The 18,950-nt window shown below is 35.4% G+C and overlaps 5 protein-coding genes across 5 annotated transcripts; 2 read left to right on the top strand and 3 right to left on the bottom strand.

Moving 5' to 3' along the window:
- Positions 1 to 293: 293 nt before the first annotated feature.
- On the bottom strand, positions 294 to 7,786 carry LOC148178003 (uncharacterized). Its single transcript, XM_088032592.1, has 7 exons — positions 7,428 to 7,786; positions 7,085 to 7,372; positions 6,735 to 7,040; positions 5,530 to 5,778; positions 5,403 to 5,477; positions 5,169 to 5,350; positions 294 to 4,220 (listed from the first exon to the last, which is right to left on the bottom strand). Exons 1-7 carry the CDS (start codon positions 7,684 to 7,686, stop codon positions 294 to 296), a joined length of 5,286 nt encoding a protein of 1,761 aa, XP_087888718.1. The 5' UTR covers positions 7,687 to 7,786.
- Positions 7,787 to 7,942: 156 nt separating this feature from the next.
- Positions 7,943 to 13,273, bottom strand: LOC148178002 (uncharacterized). The gene is made up of 7 exons (XM_088032914.1): positions 12,938 to 13,273; positions 12,604 to 12,885; positions 12,260 to 12,556; positions 10,966 to 11,208; positions 10,872 to 10,916; positions 8,951 to 10,791; positions 7,943 to 8,896 (listed from the first exon to the last, which is right to left on the bottom strand). The coding sequence occupies exons 1-6, from the start codon at positions 13,194 to 13,196 to the stop codon at positions 8,966 to 8,968; spliced, it is 2,952 nt and encodes a 983-aa protein (XP_087889040.1). The 5' UTR covers positions 13,197 to 13,273; the 3' UTR covers positions 7,943 to 8,896; positions 8,951 to 8,965.
- Positions 13,274 to 13,427: 154 nt separating this feature from the next.
- Positions 13,428 to 14,565, top strand: LOC148178001 (alpha-tocopherol transfer protein-like). Its single transcript, XM_088032506.1, has 3 exons — positions 13,428 to 13,851; positions 13,902 to 14,262; positions 14,309 to 14,565. Exons 1-3 carry the CDS (start codon positions 13,577 to 13,579, stop codon positions 14,507 to 14,509), a joined length of 837 nt encoding a protein of 278 aa, XP_087888632.1. The 5' UTR covers positions 13,428 to 13,576; the 3' UTR covers positions 14,510 to 14,565.
- Positions 14,566 to 16,265: 1,700 nt separating this feature from the next.
- On the top strand, positions 16,266 to 17,224 carry LOC148178000 (alpha-tocopherol transfer protein-like). Its single transcript, XM_088033436.1, has 4 exons — positions 16,266 to 16,534; positions 16,581 to 16,761; positions 16,807 to 16,983; positions 17,027 to 17,224. Exons 1-4 carry the CDS (start codon positions 16,266 to 16,268, stop codon positions 17,222 to 17,224), a joined length of 825 nt encoding a protein of 274 aa, XP_087889562.1.
- Positions 17,211 to 18,480, bottom strand: LOC148177999 (alpha-tocopherol transfer protein-like). The gene is made up of 4 exons (XM_088032575.1): positions 18,087 to 18,480; positions 17,863 to 18,046; positions 17,630 to 17,806; positions 17,211 to 17,457 (listed from the first exon to the last, which is right to left on the bottom strand). The coding sequence occupies exons 1-4, from the start codon at positions 18,350 to 18,352 to the stop codon at positions 17,263 to 17,265; spliced, it is 822 nt and encodes a 273-aa protein (XP_087888701.1). The 5' UTR covers positions 18,353 to 18,480; the 3' UTR covers positions 17,211 to 17,262.
- Positions 18,481 to 18,950: the final 470 nt, after the last annotated feature.

Below are 18,950 nucleotides of genomic sequence, written 5' to 3'. Positions count from 1 at the left end.
TGCTGCAACAACATCAAATCACGGCCATTTTGTCCGCCTCGGCCTTTAAAAAAAGACTTGGCCACAAAAGAAACACTTTTTTGCCTTGGTACACAAATTACTATTTTGTTACATATTGTGAGTGCAGATTTGCAGATATTTTATTATAATTTTGCGATTAGTAAACTTGACATTTCGTTGTAGCGCCATCTATTAACTAAAATTGACATGTATCCACTACAGGTATCTAACTTATCTCTTTCAAAACTTCACTAAAACAAACAATGTTGAGTTTCAATACTAACTGTTCCTAACTAAAACCCATCACGAGTTGTTAAAAATTCTTTGATTTTGAAATTACCAACTGAACGAGCAACGTCCAACGCAGTTTGCTGTTTCATATTGAACGCATGCATATCAACACCTTTGTCCAAAATCAGTTTTATTATCTCGGTGTTATCTTCGTTCGATTTGGCAGCAGCATGCAGCAATGTATTTCCATCCGAGTCCACTAAGTTGAAATCTGCATTTCGTTCGGCCAAATATTCAACATTCTTAACGGAACCTTCTTGACACGCAAAATACAAAGCGGTTTGGTTGTGCCGATTCACGCCGTTAATATCAATCTCTTGACGTTGACTCTCGATTTTCTCAACAACTGGTTTCTTTACTTTTGAAAGTTCTTTGTAGCAATTTTGTTGGTCCTGATCGTTTTTCCTTTCTTGCTTGTTTTTCTCGGGTTTTTTTGTAGCTGCTCCGTCAACTTCCTCTTCAGTTCTTGGACTTTCTTGGTTTACATTTTGAGGAGTGTCTTTGGGTTTTTCGCGCAACCAAAACCACATTATTTTCCGGTTGTCTTCTTTTGACTTGCACGCCCAATGTAAAACGTTGTTTCCTTCGTTATCCAGAAGCGAGTTGTCACCTCCAAGACGTAAAATCTTCAACACGTCGTTAACTGTGCCTTTTTGAGACGCGAAATGTAAGATTGTTAAACCATTGCCGTTTTTAGCATTCACGTAACTTTCTTCCTCTTGCAGAAAATTAACCACTGCCTTGTTGACCTTCTTCTGTTGTATTATTAGATGCAACAAGTTGTTACCATCAGCGAACTTAATATCGTTTTGTAAAAACAACCTAATTAGATCTTTTAACTCAATACACGACGTATTCAGCGCTTCTAAAACGTCTTTAGCATCAAGAACCAACTGCTGCTTTAGAAGGAAATCAGCACAGTCGATATTAACTTGTATTGACCTCGCAGATTTGCACCCCTCCATTGTAGCCAAGAGTAATTTCTGATCCAAAACCTCCGGTTTCAACTTTGTCGTTTCTTTTAGTAAGTTGACATAGCCCAGTTTTGCACACAGTGTGTAAAAGTTAGCCTCATCAGTGTTGCAAATTTTATCAATTTCGGGTTGCAATAATTCAAAACTGCGCCGTTGCGCCTTTAGTATTGCCTCAAAAGGATACAAGCAATTTGCTTTGGCCGCGTATCCAATACAGTCGAGGGAGAAAACTTCGTCTTTTTCATCAACGTTTCGGCACTTTTGGAAAAGCGCGTCGACTACTTGGGTGTACGAATCTCTTTCGCGTTGTTCCAGAAGAGTGTCTTGTTCTTTGGCGGAATTTTGGGGGAGGTATGGTTTACCATAAGAGCACGCCAGGTGTAAAGCTGTTCGACCACCATCGTCTTTGTCCTCTAAGTTTGTTCGGTTTTTATCCTCCTTGGTTTTAACAGATTGTGACGGATTTTCGCCCTCAAACTGGATGTCTAGGTGCTTCTCAAGCTCCTTTTGATTATCAGTGATTACGGCCAAATGGACCGGATTTTTTTCTGACATGATCATGTCAAAAAGTCGGCGCAGATTGAGGTACTTGACCGAAAAAAACGGAAACTCTTTCATTTTTTCCGTGTTCTTTTTCATCCAAACACTCGCTAAATACTCCGCGTACGTTTCATGCGTGAAAATCGGTTTGTTATTATCTTTATCCACACTGTATATAATCCCGAAATGATCCCCTTTTGATTGGATCTGTTTGACGAAGAATTCCGCCTCTCTCATATCCATCGATAGCTTATCAAAATCCTGAGGCTCCAAACAAGATTTCAGGGCCAAAACTTCGTAAATTTGCGAGTAATTGTCGAAATTCAACTCCAAGACGTTCAGTTGGTGCTCATTAACGCCGAATTTTTTACACAAATAGCCGTCCATTTCTTCAAAAAATAGCTTAAACATCTTTGTGAGCACAAAATCGCTCTCGTTTGAAACTTTCTCGAAGTACTTTTTGTTGTGCAAAAATATTTCGGTAAATATGTGGAGATGAAGAGGATTTTCGAGCATTTTCCGATGAGTTTCTTGCTTGAATGTGTTGTCTAAAATGTTTTTAATCTTTTCGTTCTCTTCGGGTTTGGGAAATTTCTCTTTTATGTACTCTTCTTGTTGGTCTTTCTCCAGTTTTTGGATTTCAACCGCCTTGACTTTAAAAGCAGCGCACAGATAATCTTGTAGGTTTGTTCTTGACGATATCCAAATTTTCACACGTTTCTCTGCCAACTCTTTAACTAACGTTATAATTTGTTCGTGATGTTGAACGTCTAGTTCGTCGAAACCATCAAGAAACACGTTCATTTTTCCGGTTTTCGCCAAAACAGTTTTAATTTTCCCCACCAGTTTATCTTCGTTTTTCTCTGTTAAAAATTCCGATAACATCTCTTCAGTCTCTAGCTTTTTATTTAGAGCAGGCTGGAAGTCCACTAAACGAATATAGACGCCCCAGGAGTCTCTAGCGCACAGTTTGCTTAGTCGTTGCAGCAAAATCGATTTTCCCATTCCTGGAGGAGCACTGAGGACCACCACCGGTTCCTTAATTTTATTCATAATTTCTTTTTCCTCGTAAATTTTTCCGTTTTTTACAACTTTCCGTGGAACGTAGAGTTTCGGGGATTTTGTTTTTTCCCCAATTAGGATGTGGTTTTGCGACATATCCATCAAATGTCGCGGTGTTATAAACTCAGCGAAACTCTCATCGATGTCCATCAAACTCTGCAAACTGAAGGGTTCGCGTCCTTGGAAAGTCACTTGAAAAGTGGTCATCATGTGGGAGCACCACTTCTTTTTCTTGTACTTTTTTAACACGTCTGAAAGGTTTGTGAAAAGTTTGCATTTCTTTAAGATGGTGTTAAATTCTTCCCGGTACTTTCCAAGTAAAATTATTTTGTTAGTCACGTCGTGGCTTTCTAACATCTGCAAAACTCTACCAATTAATTTATAGTTAAATTCATTGATTTGAATGATGAGTGGGACAACATCCCACTGCCACAAAATGATCGAATTCTTTTTATCACCATCATCATTGTTATTTGTTGCAGTTTCGGTCCAAATATTTGCAACAATGTCTTTGGAATCTTCTTCAACAATCGTCACGTTAAATTTCATTATTGCCTGTTTCAATAAGTTAGTTTTGTTGGTGGCTTTCTCAGCCGAAATGTCTTTGATGAAGGGAAGGAAAATCACTTCTGTTAGTTTCATCAATGCTTGAAGCTTTGTCAAACTGTTGGTTCCATTACACCACTCCTCCATGAAACTTGTAAATGAGTCCGAAACTTCACTTGCCCCCAATAGAGCCTTCAGACTGTTTGCAATCGTCTCTTCGCCAGTTTTATCATCTTCTTGGTTGGTAAATAAATAAAAATTCTTCAAAGAAGTGTTAAGCGATTCTTGCTCTATCAAGGAAGATTCCAACTCGAATTGGAACACAGAATCTTCCTTGTCCGTTTTGGTGTTAACAACCGACTTTACGCCTCCCGTTTCTGACCACTTCTTCGCTTTGAAAGAGGTGTTAGCACAAGTCAACTTTGAATCATTTTCCAGGTCTGTTTTTCCATTGCAATATAAAATGAATGTAGTTTCTTGATTCTCGTCAAATTCGTTGTAATTTTCAATCAGGTCAAGAATGTGTGGTAGGTAAAATATGTTTTTACCACGCTTCCGATTCGTGAAGATGTTTCGACTGATACTTTCGTCTCGAAACGTTTGGAAAAATTGGAACAGGAAAATTCGTTGTTTGCCATTGCTAAAAGTAACTTTAATTTGAATGTCATTGAAGTCTTCGATGCTCTTGACGTTTGTTGTTATTTCAAAGTCTGAAATGTCTTCGTCTGATATTAACTTTAAGGCGTAAATTGCACACGTCAGATATTTGAATTCGTGTTTTTGTTCATCTTTTTTGTTGTTGTTATCCTAAAAAAATCCTTTATTAGTATCTTTTTCATTTATAAAGGAAGAGTATTGAATATTGGATGGTTGCCTAATATTGGAAACCACCCTACCTTTGAATATTTTGTTTGTGCGAGTTAAATACATAAAATTTGAGCGTAAATAAATCAAATTTAATGTGTGTTTTATAGTAAAAATCATCAAAGTAACCATGTTATTGAATGTTATACAAGGTGTTTATAAATGTTTCTAGCATCAAGGGTGGCTATAAAATGTCAACGAAATTTGCCGCTCATTAGTAATGTGAGTTTAGATTTTTCAACTGACATTTGTAGTTAACCTCAAACATAGAGCAAAGTAAGTTTTGAGAAAAAAACTGTTCTAATTGTGGTTTGAAACCTGAAAATCAAAAATTTTGACACAAAACCGTAACAGAAACATCGTTGACATAAGTGACATTGTAAATAATTTTCAAGATAGTTGTATTCACTATGACAACAAAGCGGCAAAGTAGTGCACGACAGGAATTCCAGAGCCATCCTTGATGCTAGAAACATTTATAAACACCTTGAATTGACGGACGTCGTTGACTAGATTTTTATTAATTACTACGACTAATATTCAATTAGTTGTTAATTAAAATACAATTAGACTTTTGAATAAATAAATGAAAACAATATTTTTATTTTTATTTTTGGGTCCTATTATTGCATATCCCACATTCCGATCTTTGATACTCATTATTGGATATCCAGTATTAGAAAACGTTTTTTAAGGACATAAAATTTATGACAAAATACATATTTGCCCATAAAATAAAAATCGAGTATTTATTTGTAATTTAAACGTATTGATCATAAAGTTAACATTTCAGATTCAATATAAATAATAATCAAGTTTTTATATATTTTTTTAAAGTATCCAATATTCGGTGCTCTTACCCTAAACTTATATACTTAGAGTTATAAATACCTGTAGAGTAGAATCAGTAGTTTTTTTGGTTGATGTTTCCACATCAAATTCTTTTTTATTTTTTGATGCTTTAGTCGTGTTTTCTTTTTCCTCTATTTCCATCTCTTCCAGTTGCTCTTCTTTACTTTGTTGTTGTATCAAGGAATAAGTTTCATCAGACGATTCTTCTCTTTTTCCTTTAACTTTCAATTTATCTTTAAATTATTACAATTGAGAATTATTAATTTTACTAACCTTTTCGTTTGTACACCAAGTAAACTGTTGTAATAATAATAATTGTAACAACAATGAAGATGTACAAACCAACGTCTGCAACATAAAACAAACAAAATATGAATATTTTTATAATTGAACCACTTACGACTGTCATGTGTTTCTTCCCGAAAAAATGAATTCGAAATATTGTACCATGTAGAATTGCTAAGTCTTATGGTGTACCCTTGACAAAAATGTTTGTTTGTAAGATCCAAGCAAGAAAGATCGCATTCTGTGCCAAACTTTTCTTCCTGACTGCAATTAAACATATTTTCATCATTGTTTGCCACATTTGTCTTGTCTAGAATCTTGCAGGTAATATTTTTGGAGTTTGGAGTCTTCGTCTCGAATATTCCTTAAAAAAATCAAAATTAATGTAATAAATATAATGCCCAAGGTCGCAAATTTTAACATTTTTGTCGTGTAATTCATTCTTTAGCAAATGTTGCAGAGTGGAGGCTTTTTAAGCTCGCACTAATTAATTACGCAATTTTTATGACAGAATTGACAAATGTCAGATTCTGGGGAGACAATGCTACCAACCTTGTCATGTTATAACTTCCAAGGTTAATTCTTAGAGGTCCTGACCTCAAATAACGAAATTACCGTTGAAAAGTGAACACTTGCAACCTAAATCGACTGAAAATTTTCGAAAATTTTTGGGGGTAAGTCAAGTTTTTAATTCTTTAGGAAGAAAATGAGGAAACAATTGATCGTACCAATTTTTGAGGTTAACATCATAGATTTCTTCCAAAAGAGGGATTTAAATTAGGATTTTGCAAGTGTGAACAGTCATTGTAGGTTGCCACTTTATTTAAGGTTAGAATCCTTTTAAGAAATTTTAAGATCACTGTTCCTCCAGAATTTGACGTTTGTAAATTTTGACAGAAAAATTTGATGCCAATGTCGGCTTCACTCTCGAAAACTGTCAAATCTGTCAAATATTTAGTTTTCATACGTCAAAACTGTAGTGGTGTTAGTTACAACTTGAGTTTTTGTCTCAAAGCCAACTGTGAATGACCAATTCTTATATCAGCGCATCCACCATTTTTAAACATGACTTATTAAATTGAAATTGAAAGTTATGGCAAAGTGTTTCCCTCGATGCCATTCTAACCAAAAAAATCAAGTCGCAGTGACTGATCTGCCAACTTTGTTTTCTGCAAACTTGAAAAAATGAAAGTAACTAAAAAATAACTAAATGGAAGAAATTCTCTGACAGCTTTTCAAGGATTTGTTCCTCCCGACACTGTTGCCAACTTTACGTTTTAGTGAGCTTTAGCATATGTAAAAAAATCGAAAAACATTTACCATGGCGTGATTTGATTGGAGCACACCGCCTCATATCAATTCCCCAATATCCATCCTCATTGTCATTGGCTGTGTATCTTTTCAAAGAGATGTGGGACACTTCCTCGAGTTGGATTTTCTGGACTTTATACAAGTGCTTTCCATTGATACTTCCATTGAAAGTTTTATTCTTCACATTATCAAAAGAAATATCCAATAAACAGTGATTGCAAAGATATATATATAGCACCAAACATGATTTGTCAGATTTTGGAATAACTACATTGGTAGGTGTCTTTGAAACAGTTTCAGCAACTCTTAATTGATCTAAAAAACGGATTTAGATGCGAATTTGGTTTCCAATTACTTACAATCGTGAATTTTCCAATATCTATAATTTTCTGTATCCGTCTGGATCAGTGAGGGAATCAAATCGAAAGCTGTAAGCAGTTGACCATTCCTAAACATTCTCAAGGTGGTATTTTGCACGGATATAGTGAAGTGAGTCCAAACACTGGCATTCGTCTGTTGATACTTGTAAAAATTTTTGATATCATCACTGGTAGAATTGAAAGTAAGAGTATCAGCCTGGAAAATTGAAAATGACAGGGTAGATTTCACGGAAAATCGTTGGTACGATTTGTTCACAACACTGAAATCTTACAAATTATATTTTAGTTAGATAATTATACTTAGTAACATTTTTTAATTTACCTTCCCATCTCTTATCTATCACTGGAGCGTTTAAAGTTGCGAAAGAATTCTGCAATTTCCAGTCGTTCCACAGTTCGTTGGATTGAATTAATGGATTTAGTATTTCGTTTTTTCGTTCTTCAAGAGGCTCCACGTAAACAGGGGCAATTACGTTATCGGTTACGCAAATAACATGAGTTTGGTTTTTTAGAGTTAGTATTTCTTGGCACTCAATATTCACAATGAATGTGAGTGAAATTAATAGAAATAAAATAGTCATATCTCTATATCTAAATTTTTTTATATATTTAGTTTACTTGTAATAATAGTTTAATGCTATTCACTTACATTTAGACATTCTTTAATTCGTGGCGATTATAATTACGATGTCAAGAAATTTCATCGAATTTATCTAATCTTATCGGAATTTCATTGAAGCAAAAATTTTATCTATTATTTAAGACTGGGATTTCCATTTTTAGGTTCAAAATTGCTATCTGTTATATTGTTTTCAGTTAAATAACAGATTATCACGTTATCATCACCTTTTTATTACATATCGGACATAATACATTATAATATATCAATTAAAAATGACACTTTTTATCACCTACTTATATCATTTGATCCACAAAACTTTTATTGACGGTAGGCCATGAAAGAAAGAGACCAACATATGTCAAAGTACTGCCCTAAATAAAAATTTTGTGAATCACACGTCAGAAAGACATTAAATAAGTCATTTTGAATTCCAATGCTTTTTTTTTGTTTTCGGGTTTTATTAGTGCTCATTTTACGCAGAATTTCAAACAGAATCTAAAACTGTGCGACTTTTTCAAGTACGTCAACAAATAACCGAATTAGAAGCGTTGTGGATGGTAAACTTTTAGTTCCAAAATATATCACGTGAGCCACAAAATTTTTGTTTAGGGTAGGCCATGAAAGAGAGAGACAAACATAGAAGTCATGTCGGAGTGAAATTTTGTTTTTGATATAACCTCAATTTTTTGATGAAAATATGTTACATTACGAGGTGCAAATAAGAGAGATTGTATCGTGTGTCTCTCCAGAATCAATAATGTATTGAAAACTAATGACAAATGTCAAACTACTGTCAAATTTTTTCTCGACTTACGTAAGTTTTGTCAAAGCCTACCCTAAATAAAAATTTTGTGGATCACACGTTATAAAGTTCGATTTGTCGCTTATTAGCAGAACAATCTTGAAGTATTGGTGCTCATTTTGAGCAGAATTTCACGCAGAATCCATATTTACGTACGGTAACAAATAATTGAGTTAGAAACGTTTGAATATGTGCATAGTGAATTCTTAGGCTCTTTAGGTTTTTCGGGTTCTTCAGGTTCGTCAGGTTCTACACTTAATCTGCACTTATATTTGTGATTTTATGCACATAAATATGTAGGTATAATTATATGAACAATCCTAACATTATAAGTTTTATTGGTTTCATTTTTTTCTTTGATAGGTGCCTAAAAAAACAACAAAATTTTACATCCCACATATATAAAAAAAAACTTACGTACCTCTAAACAGTTGTTTTATCCTTCGTCACTTCGATCAACATTATCACAATTTTCCTTATCCAAGACACTTAAAATAGCGTGTAAATCGGAATATGTTGTCTCCAATTCAAGCGCATTCATTTGTTGTCGATTGTTTTTGAACCAAACACATGCGAAATATTGTGCGAATATATTATATTCAAATATCATTCTATCATTTTCTATTCCTTTTATAATACCATATATATCTCCAGTTTTTTTCATTTGATTGAAAAACTGCGATGGTTTGTTTAATTCCACATTTAATTTCTTCAAATCTGAGGGTTCTAAACACGACGTTAACGCTGCAATTTCGTACTTTTGTAAATACGTCCTGTAGACAATATCTTTTGTCTTCGGCGCAGCGTTTATTCCAATGCTCTTCATGTAATTATCCGCCATTTTTTCAAAAAACAGTTTCAGCACTTTTGTCAATAAATCAGTTTCATTCTCAAGCAAAATATCTGAGATTGTCTGCAAGTACAGCGGCTTTCCAAGTAGTTCTCGAGAAGTGCCCACACTAAAAATTTGATTAAATTTCGAAACCAGTTCTTCTTTATCTTTAAACCGTTGATTTATATACTCGTCTTGTTGTCTTTGGTTCAGTTCTTCTATTTCAAATAATTTAACTTGATCTTTGAAAGTGTGGCACAAATCTGTACTTGCACTTTTTGTCGACGAAACAGAAATTTTGATACTTTTTAGCAAAATCTGTGGAATATAATCCACAATAAGTTTGCGGTCTTGCTCCTCAAGTTTATCAAAATCGTCAAGAAATAATTCGATGTTTCCTTCTTGAAACAAAATCGTTTGGATTTTGGACAACAATAAATTCTCTTCATTCTGTTTTAAAACGTTTAACAAAGTACTTTCAACGTTCATTCGGTCTCCTGCCAAGGCAGAAAATTCCTTCAAAGAAACATAAACCGCCCATGAAGATTTCGTTCTTAGTTTGTGCATTACCGTTGTTTTACCCATTCCTGAAGAACCACAAATGACAGTTATTACATTTTGATTGTAATTGTATTGACCACACATTTCTTCTTCTTTGATTGAGTTTCCATCTTGTAAAAAGTTTCTTGAAATGTATGTTGGCGGCAACTCTATTGATCTGCCAATTAAAAACTGATCTTCTTGGGACATTTCAACTAATAGTTTTACTGTTATATCTTCAGCTACAGACCGTTCAATATCTACTAATTTCGCCAAATCGAACGAGTCTGGTCCATTAAGCGAAACTTTAAACCTCTTCATCGACGAACACCAATCTGAATTATCGAAGTTATCAAGAATGTTTGAAAAATTTTTCAAAATTTTCCATTTTTCGAAACTTAGGTTCATGTCGTCAAAGGTTTTTCCCACTAAAACTACATTGGCTTCTACCTCATTCACATCTAAGTATGTTAAAACTTTTTTAATCGCTTCTAAGTTTGAGTCGTTGACGTCAATAATAAGTAGTGAATCCCGATTTTGCTTTGGACTGTTTTCCCAAATATTTGCAATGACATCGTTTGGGTCTTCTTCTAAAATTGTTACATTAAAATTCAGTATTGCTTGCACTAGTAATTCCGTTTTGTCGTTGCTTTTATGGCCAGATGTACTTCTTCTGGTGTAATGGGATAAAGCCATTTTGGCCATGTCCATCAGTACTGAATGTTTTATTGCTAGGTTTCTTTGTAACCATTTATTTTTCTCGTTATTACTGATTACCGACATTACTATTATTATTGTAATAATAGAAAGGAATCCTCCAATAGCAGTACCGGTGGCTGAAAAAAAAGTAGTAGTACCGTTTCTATCAGTACCACTGCTGCTTAAAGTACCTAAAATAAAAAAAATTCTATTATATTAGTAAATTATTTTCTGCATTCTGTACAATCTTAAAATATCCGTATTGACTTACTTTGTTTAGAACAGTAATTCTGAATATTTTGATGGTTTTCTACGGCTGCAAACAGGTAAATAAACATTAATTTAGTTGTCGATAAAACACTCACTTTTTTTCCATTTTTCCGGAAGATCAAACCATTTATAATTTTCATAACTAATTTTGAAACCTGCACAATTCCGTTTGTCTTTACCAAACAGCTCGTAACAAAATATGTTGCATTTTTCTCCAAGCACTCCAGTTTGTTTACAATAATCAATATCTTGAATTTGAGTTTTCTTAGTTCCTTTTAGACTTTTGCATGTAAAATTTTTTGCTTCAGTTAAGTTTGAAATATTATGTTCGTATATAACTGAAATGATGAAAAACATTAGCAAAATTAATTACAATCACTGGATGATGAATGATGTGTGCATTTGCCTTGTTGCTATGGAGTTGCTAGGCGACTGCCACACAGCCAACTTTTTTGACACGCCGGAAATTCGCTTATTTTCTCACTGACACTAGTTGCTATAGCAACGCGTAAGGAACGGAAAAGCTATTTATAGTTGGTTTCGGTTGCAAATGTTCACCCAAGGTCACCAATTTTAAAATTTCCATCGTGTAATTCGATCCTGTTGCAAATGTTGTTTTGGTGTATAAAAGACGATCGTGTAAGTTTTGTCATTGTAATGTGTCGCAATTAATGTTGTTTGTTACCGTTTTTAAACAGCAATCGCAGTTGAGGATAAATTTCTTCACTTGGAACATGTTTAAGGACTCGCACTAATTAATTGCGTAATTTCGATGCACAGCAATTTGACAAATGTCAAATTCTGGGGGGAGGCGCCATGATGCCAATCATGATGATATGACAGAAAAGTCACTAGATCTACGCGATGAAAAGTGTACCATACGCGCGAAATTTAAAATAACAAAATTAGTTTACTTTCTGTCAACCTGTGAGTAGGAATTTAGTGTTCTTTATTTTGCAGCATAATTTGCTGCCAATCTTTATGTTAACTGTCAAGATCTCCCAATCTTTTACCGGATATACAAAATCTTGAAATTTCGAAAATTAAATCATCAAGATTCTAACCTTCAATAAAAAAATTACTGTCAAAGTGACACTTGCGACCTAAGCCGACTGTATAGTATTTTGTTTAGAATGAATTAAAGCATAATCTCTCATGTCACTTGTTATAGTTCGTACAGTGAGAGATTGAATGACAGAAAAGTCACTAAATTTACGCGCGAAATTTAAAATAACGAAATAAGCCCACTTACTTACACTTAATTTAGTGTTTTTAGTGTATTTTGTAGCATCATTTTTTGCCAACCTATATGTCAACTGTCAAAATCTCCCAATCTCTCACTGGATATACTATACATGCACAAAACATGTGGAAAACGGAACTACTTACCATGATCTGATCTAATTGGAGTGCAGTCTCTTATATCAATTGCCCAATATCCTTCATATTTACCATTGAGTGTATATTTTTGTAGAGATAAACTCTGTACATTCTCTAGTTGGATTTTTTGCGGTGTGTGCAGATTATTCTGAGTGGTATTGATTCCATTTAAAGTTTTTTTCAGACCATTAGCCTCCACTTCCAAAAAACAATATTCACAAAGATACACATACAGATCCAAACAAGGCGATAAAATCGAAATTTTAGTGGGTGTCTTTGAAGAATTATACGACACTCGGATCTTATCTAGAATATTACAAATAGAAAACATTTGACTCGTGGCCCAGACTCACAATCTTCCACTTTCCAAAAGTTCAAATTTGCCTTTAATCTTAATTCCCAAGGATTTATACGAAAACTTCTATATTCTACATTGTTTTTTAAAAAACTGGTGGTGTTTTGACTTGTGTAAATCGTAAACTGACTCCATTCGCTTACTGTTTCATCAGTATGATAATCTCGTTTGTCCTCTTTATACTTCATGAAAATTTCAATTTTTTCTGGCTGGTACACCCAAAAAGAAAACGAAGTTTTGAAGGGAAAACTCAAATTATCTTCTTTCACAACACTGAAATCTGCAAAAAGAAACAATTTTCTTTATATTTCCACCAATAGAGACACTGTTACCTTGCCAGCGCTTGTCAACAACCGTCGCATGCAAAGTTTCAGTCGAATTTTTCAAAACCCAGTCCTTCGAGTTCTTCCATAACTCTTCAGATTCGATTAAATTGTTTCTCTTCGTTCCTTGGACTTCCAAGGGTTCCACGTAAAGAGGATCTCTTCTGTTATCGGTCACACATATTATATGAGTCTCGTTTTTGAACGCTAAGAGTTCTTGGCCGTGACTGCTTGCCAGAAAGAACGGCAGCAGAAGAAACAGAAACATTTTTATTCTCGCAGATAAACACTAATTGGATTGCCATTCAAAACAACATTGGCGTTCGTGGCAGTTTTCAAGTCGAATTTTATCTCTAATTTTATCAGACTGTCCTTAAAATGAGTCGATTACTTAATATATTTAATCTTAGATAATTTTATTAAACATTTGCGATGCAATAGATAATATTTTGAAATTTCTAGCCTCGTAGGTGTAAAACTTCTTACGTTTTCCACCAAGCTAACACGAAGATAAGAAAAAATTTTCTTCTCCAATCACTATAATTACCCCGTTTTACCTTGTCCACCTAATGGAAATAAAACGTAAATCCCTACAAACCCACGATAATACCACACTTTTCCAACGCACAAAAAATCCCATTCTGCAAAATGCCGCCAAAGTATCCATTCAACGCCCGCGCCCTCATCGACCAAGGAAGAGTCCCTGAAGACACCTTCAACCAACTCAAAGAATGGTGTTTAACCCAACCACTCCCCACCCTCTCCGACCAACAACTCGTGTGTTTCCTCCTCTCCTGCTACAACGTCCTGGAAGCCACCCAGAAGACCATCCATGCGCACTTCAAATGCAAGAATGGCGCTCCTGATCTGTTTCTCAACAGAGACATGAACGCGGATGACATCCAGAAGCCCATGAGAGTCTGGTAAAAACCCCGAAGATTCTTTTTGAAGTGTTATAAAAAAGAGTTTTCAGTCAGTTGTCGGTCTTCCCCAGACGCACCCCGAAGAACGACGCCATCATATTGTTTCGTCTTCAGGACACGTCGTACCACAGGTTCAACCTCGAGCAGATTGTTAAGTTGACTTTCATGGTCGGGGAGTCAGTGCTGCACGAGGACCCCCCAGATGGGTTGATAGTGGTCATCGATCTCAAAGGTCTAGGGCTCCTTCATCTCACGAAGTTGCGAATTGGGCCTCTGCGAACTTTCTTCAGTTTTGTCCAGGAAGGGTACTCTTGCAAAATCAAGCAAATTCATGTTATCAATACTGTCTATTTCATCGACAAGATTATGTTCATAATGAAGCCACTGATGAACAAAGAGTTGTACAATATGGTTCGTTCTGATGGTGCGATTTCTGATAATTTATCGGGGGTTTCAGATCAAATTTCATTCCTGTAACATGGATATGGAGCAGTTTTTCCGGACGTGGATCCCGAAGGACTGTTTCCCGGAGGATTACGGTGGGACGTTACCGGATCAAGGGACTTTGAGCCTTCAGACGTACAATACTTTCCGGGGAAAAAGGCAGTTTTATCGGGATGAAGAGGATCAGATCAAAGCTTACAAAATGTTACAATAGTTTTATTTATAGATTGTGAGAAAAATTAGTAAATATAGGGATCCAGTTCGTTTAAATGTTTTTGTGACACAATCAACAACAAAGAGTTGATAACTGGAAGGAAACAAGTAATAACTATTAGTTGTTTAGCCTTGAAAAAGCAACATGTGTAACCTTTGTTTATGATAAGGATAAAACAGTACAATTTGTAGGATTTTCTACATTTAAAATGACGAATTCTAGCCACAATTTTTATCCAGCAATAAAACTACAATCATTATTCGCTTAATTAGACAATTTCAGTCTGAAACGATGTGCCACACTTCATATTTAAAACAACGTTTTAAAATGGTACCACCGGAACCAATATTTGAAAGAAGCGTAAAGTTATAAGTGTGACCCATATTGTCAAGCTAAAATTTTCGAATAAACTTAAATATAATAATAAAAATTAAACTTATCATTTTTTGGCAAAACTTACGTGATTTCTTACACGTAATTAGTACCATCTTAAAGTGATTAAACTAAAACTTACACCATTCTATTAATTAGAAAATTTTAGCTTGAAATAATGTGCCACACTTTATATTTTAAACAATTTTTTTGGGTAGTACCAGCGGTACCAATATTTCAAGGTAACATAAAACTATAAGTGTGACCCAAACTTTCAGACTAAAATTGTCGAACTAATTGAAGTATAAAGATAAAAAATTAATTTAACGGTTTTTGTCCACTTGGACTTTACTGGATGTACAAAATTAGTACCATTTTAAAATCAAAATAACAACCAATCAATGAGTTAAAAAATTTTGATTTAAAATGATGTGCCACACTTGATATTTAAAATAATATTTTATAGTAGTACCACCGGTACCAACATTTAAAAGTAGCGAAAACCTATAAGTGTGACCCATACTTTCAAGCTAAAATTGTCGAACAAAGTTAGCTATGAGAATAAAAATAAAATTATTCATTTTTTAACAAAATTAACTTTACTTGATACACGTAATTAGTACCACCTTGAAATGACTAAATCTAAACAAACACTATACGATTAGTTAGGAAATTTCACCTTGAAATAAGGTGCCACACTTTTTGTTTAGAACAATATTTTATAGTGGTACCACCGGAACCAACATTTTAAAGTAACAAAAAGCTATAAGTGTGACCCAAACTTTCAAGCTAAAATTGTCAAACAATCTTAACCATGACAATAAAAATTAAATTTAACATTATTTGAGAAAGTTAACTCTACTAAAATAATGTGGCACACTTCAGATTTTAATAAAAATTTTGTATTGGTACCACCGGTACCAACGCCCCAAAGTGACATTAAACCATAAGTGTGACACAAGATTTCTCGCTAAAATCGTCAACAAAAGTCAATTTTGATAATTAAAATTTAATTTGGTCGCAGTAATTAAAACGGTACTATAAACTTTTATGTTCCAAGCATGGGAACTGGTTCACACGTGTGTATATTATGTCGAAATCCCAATAAAAACAAATGAAATTGAAACGTGTCCCTGAAATCGCCTCTTGTTAATTTTTTTTTCTGCTTGTTTAAAAATATTTTTAGTGAATAACTAAATTGGTACGACTTTTACGATCCAACTCACCTTTGGTAAAAAAGCAATACATAACAAAATTGCTACGCACGTGCGTTAAGTCGAAATTCCGATAACTTGATGATAAATTTCCAATGAAACTATAAATTCTGTCCTTACTGAGTTCTAGATCAGTTTCCTTTAAACTAAAAATCGCAATAGTAGTGACAATGACTCTCCAATTTCGCTTCAAAACAAAAAAACTAATTGAAGACAAAAAAACAAATCAAGTGGCCATAGACACCGTCAAAAAGTGGTTACAACAGACGCAGTTACCAAACCTCCCCGAAGAGTTCATTTCTTTGTTTCTTCTGTCTTGTTACAACAACATTGACGTAGCAAAAGAAACAATCATTACGTATCTCAAAATAAAAAACAGTGCGCCGCGAATTTACAACGATTTCGACTGTGAAGAATTGAAAACAACTCTAGGAGTGCTGTAAGTAGACTTTACCGACCTTGTGCGGTAATAACTCTAGTTGCAGGGGTGTCGCTATAATGCCGAAGAGGTTAGGAAACACTGTCGTTATTGTTTGTAAGCTACTCGATACGAACTACAAGAGTTGTGAAGCTTTTTCTTTGTTAAAACTGTCAAATGTTATTCTGCATTGGTGCCAACTGTACGACCCCCCAGATGACTTCATCCTAGTTGCAGATGTCGCTGGGGTACGTCGGTTTTTGTCGCTTACTCAAGTCACTTTTTTTTTGTAGTTGGGTTTTATGCATCTCACTCGGATTAAAATGGGTCCTTGTTTCACCCACATCCGGTATGTTCAAGAGGGACTTCCGCTGCGATTCCGAAGCATTCACATTCTAAACAGCAACTACGTCTTTGATAAAGGGTTGAGTTTCTTCAAAATGATGATCAAGTCGGAGATTTTCCAATCTGTAGGTACAATTCGTGGTACAACCAGTATATCTTTCGTTGTAGATCAAGACCCATCCAGCGGGCTTTGACGTGACGAAATTCAATCAAGAGTGCGTTCCTAAAAGTTGCCTCCCCCGGGAATACGGAGGGGAGTTACCACCTCTAAGAGAGCTAATCAAGACAACGTGGGAGAAACCTGAGGAGATCCTGGAGTTCCTGAGGGAGGAGCAGAAATTAAGAAGCGGCGTTATAAACCAATGATAAAACAGACCCCGCCCCTTTTTTATTGTGTTAACCAATCATACTACATATAGCTTGCGGAGCTCCTCCTCTTTCTCAAAAAACTCCTCCATGTCTTTAACATCCGCCTCTGTCTTGTGCATCAAGTCGTCGAATGTTCCCGCCTCGCCTCCGTACTCCACGGGCAAACACCGCACCGGCACCCATTTCTCGTGGAATTCTTCTAGTTTTAGACCGGACGTATGAACTTTGAACTAAAAAAAATTGACAATCGCTGTCTTAAATTGACATTTTGACTGTCATTTTATTTTCGAAATGTCATTTTTTAAGACACAAGTGCGTAAAAGTAGTTATGCCACTTTAATTGTAGAAAAAATCTTGTACTCTACTCGTGCGAGCTATTGTATTATGAAAAGTCAGACTTACAGCATCCAAAAGCTCGCTCTTGATGAACATTTTAAACAAGCTTAGAATCCTAGTGAAGACATAGTTGGTGTTAAGAATGTGAATCTGTCGGATTTTAAGAGGAAGGCCTTCTTGGATTAGCCGGAGATGAGTGGCCACCACCGCCATTTTGAGACACGTGATATGCATAAAACCGATCTGTAATTACGTATCAAGAGTGTGAAGTCGTGTTTTCGCTACGAGAGTGAAGTTACCCCTTTCAAATCAAAAACGACGATCGCTTCGCTCGGCGGGTTTGCCATTTGACTCATAAACAACGTCATGCAAGCGTACTTGATTACGGGAACCATATCAAGTTTCCGGTAGTTCGTATCAAGTAGGCGTGCACAAAAAACAGCGACGTTGTTCTCCATCCGTTCTGGAAGAACACAAATGCCTCTGCGACAGGTTAATCTATGACGACGTTTCGACAACTTACAGTACTCTTCGGGCTTCCTCGATGTCTTGATTTGCCATTTTTAAGTCGTTGTAGAGATATGGCGCCGAATTTTTTATCTTAAAATATGCGAGGATCGTCTTTTGGGTGTCCTCGATGTTGTTGACACAAGAAACAAGAAAGAGGGCTATGAACTCGTCGGGGAGACATGGTAACTTTGATGTTGGCAACCAAGTTTTGATTGCATCAAGGGCGGCTTGGGTGACTCGGCCTTCGCTGATGATGGTTTGCACTGAGAAGCGTAACATTTGACTCCATTTACTAACCGACTTAAACTGATCAAGATTCGTTTCGATTTTGCCTTGAAAACTTGTTTTAATCTAGTTTTACGGGTTTTTTGTATGTGACCAATCGGAAAGCAGAATTGAATTGGCGTTATTTTCGACTAATCAGAATACGTTTTGTATTTTTGTCAATATCAGCGTCCAATCAAAGGGCTGACAGAGACACGTCGCGACGCTAAGCGCCGGAGATTGGTCGATTTTAGAAGTGGGTGGAGAAAGGATGCGCTAATTGGTGATAAAGTGATAATAATGACGTATCAGAGAGTAATAACGAAGAAACAATTAGTAATTAGCGCGTTGTTATCTGATTGGGCGGAGATGCGACGCTCTAATTGGCTCTCTTATCTGTCATTGTTTAACAAATGCTTCGAAACTTTGAGCGGCCATAACTCAGTCATTTGTGGTCGTATGTCAAATTCGAGCCCGGATTTAGAATCTGCGCAAAATTCTGCGTAAAATGAGCCCCAACAACTCAAGTTTGCTCTAAAACTCAGCGAGATATTAACCGAAGTTTCACATGTAGTTTTATTCGACGAAATCAAATTTTCAACTTTTGGAAAAT

The sequence above is a fragment of the Gnatocerus cornutus genome, chromosome 3, assembly GCF_029298725.1.
Source record: "Gnatocerus cornutus isolate USDA-ARS CGAHR chromosome 3, icGnaCorn1.1, whole genome shotgun sequence".
In the NCBI taxonomy this organism is placed as follows: domain Eukaryota; kingdom Metazoa; phylum Arthropoda; class Insecta; order Coleoptera; family Tenebrionidae; genus Gnatocerus; species Gnatocerus cornutus.
Note: the sequence above shows the minus strand (reverse complement) of the source record. Positions and strands in the feature narration are given on the sequence as shown.

What these genes read in the sequence shown, in the direction of transcription:
- LOC148178003 (XM_088032592.1), bottom strand. Translation starts at nt 7,686, where the DNA reads ATGACTATTTTATTTCTATTAATTTCACTCACATTCATTGTGAATATT. An exon ending in ATATTGGAAAATTCACGATT is followed by an intron (nt 7,041 to 7,084) that starts GTAAGTAATTGG and finishes TCCGTTTTTTAG; the next exon opens with ATCAATTAAGAGTTGCTGAA. An exon ending in CTACTGATTCTACTCTACAG is followed by an intron (nt 4,221 to 5,168) that starts GTATTTATAACT and finishes GGATTTTTTTAG; the next exon opens with GATAACAACAACAAAAAAGA.
- LOC148178002 (XM_088032914.1), bottom strand. Translation starts at nt 13,196, where the DNA reads ATGTTTCTGTTTCTTCTGCTGCCGTTCTTTCTGGCAAGCAGTCACGGC. An exon ending in CTTTTGGAAAGTGGAAGATT is followed by an intron (nt 12,557 to 12,603) that starts GTGAGTCTGGGC and finishes GTAATATTCTAG; the next exon opens with ATAAGATCCGAGTGTCGTAT. An exon ending in GAATTACTGTTCTAAACAAA is followed by an intron (nt 10,792 to 10,871) that starts GTAAGTCAATAC and finishes TTTTTATTTTAG; the next exon opens with GTACTTTAAGCAGCAGTGGT.
- LOC148178001 (XM_088032506.1), top strand. Translation starts at nt 13,577, where the DNA reads ATGCCGCCAAAGTATCCATTCAACGCCCGCGCCCTCATCGACCAAGGA. An exon ending in CAGAAGCCCATGAGAGTCTG is followed by an intron (nt 13,852 to 13,901) that starts GTAAAAACCCCG and finishes AAGAGTTTTCAG; the next exon opens with TCAGTTGTCGGTCTTCCCCA. An exon ending in ACAAAGAGTTGTACAATATG is followed by an intron (nt 14,263 to 14,308) that starts GTTCGTTCTGAT and finishes CGGGGGTTTCAG; the next exon opens with ATCAAATTTCATTCCTGTAA.
- LOC148178000 (XM_088033436.1), top strand. Translation starts at nt 16,266, where the DNA reads ATGACTCTCCAATTTCGCTTCAAAACAAAAAAACTAATTGAAGACAAA. An exon ending in TAGTTGCAGATGTCGCTGGG is followed by an intron (nt 16,762 to 16,806) that starts GTACGTCGGTTT and finishes TTTTTTTTGTAG; the next exon opens with TTGGGTTTTATGCATCTCAC. An exon ending in AGTCGGAGATTTTCCAATCT is followed by an intron (nt 16,984 to 17,026) that starts GTAGGTACAATT and finishes CTTTCGTTGTAG; the next exon opens with ATCAAGACCCATCCAGCGGG.
- LOC148177999 (XM_088032575.1), bottom strand. Translation starts at nt 18,352, where the DNA reads ATGTTACGCTTCTCAGTGCAAACCATCATCAGCGAAGGCCGAGTCACC. An exon ending in GAGGAAGCCCGAAGAGTACT is followed by an intron (nt 18,047 to 18,086) that starts GTAAGTTGTCGA and finishes AACCTGTCGCAG; the next exon opens with AGGCATTTGTGTTCTTCCAG. An exon ending in AGAGCGAGCTTTTGGATGCT is followed by an intron (nt 17,458 to 17,629) that starts GTAAGTCTGACT and finishes AATTTTTTTTAG; the next exon opens with TTCAAAGTTCATACGTCCGG.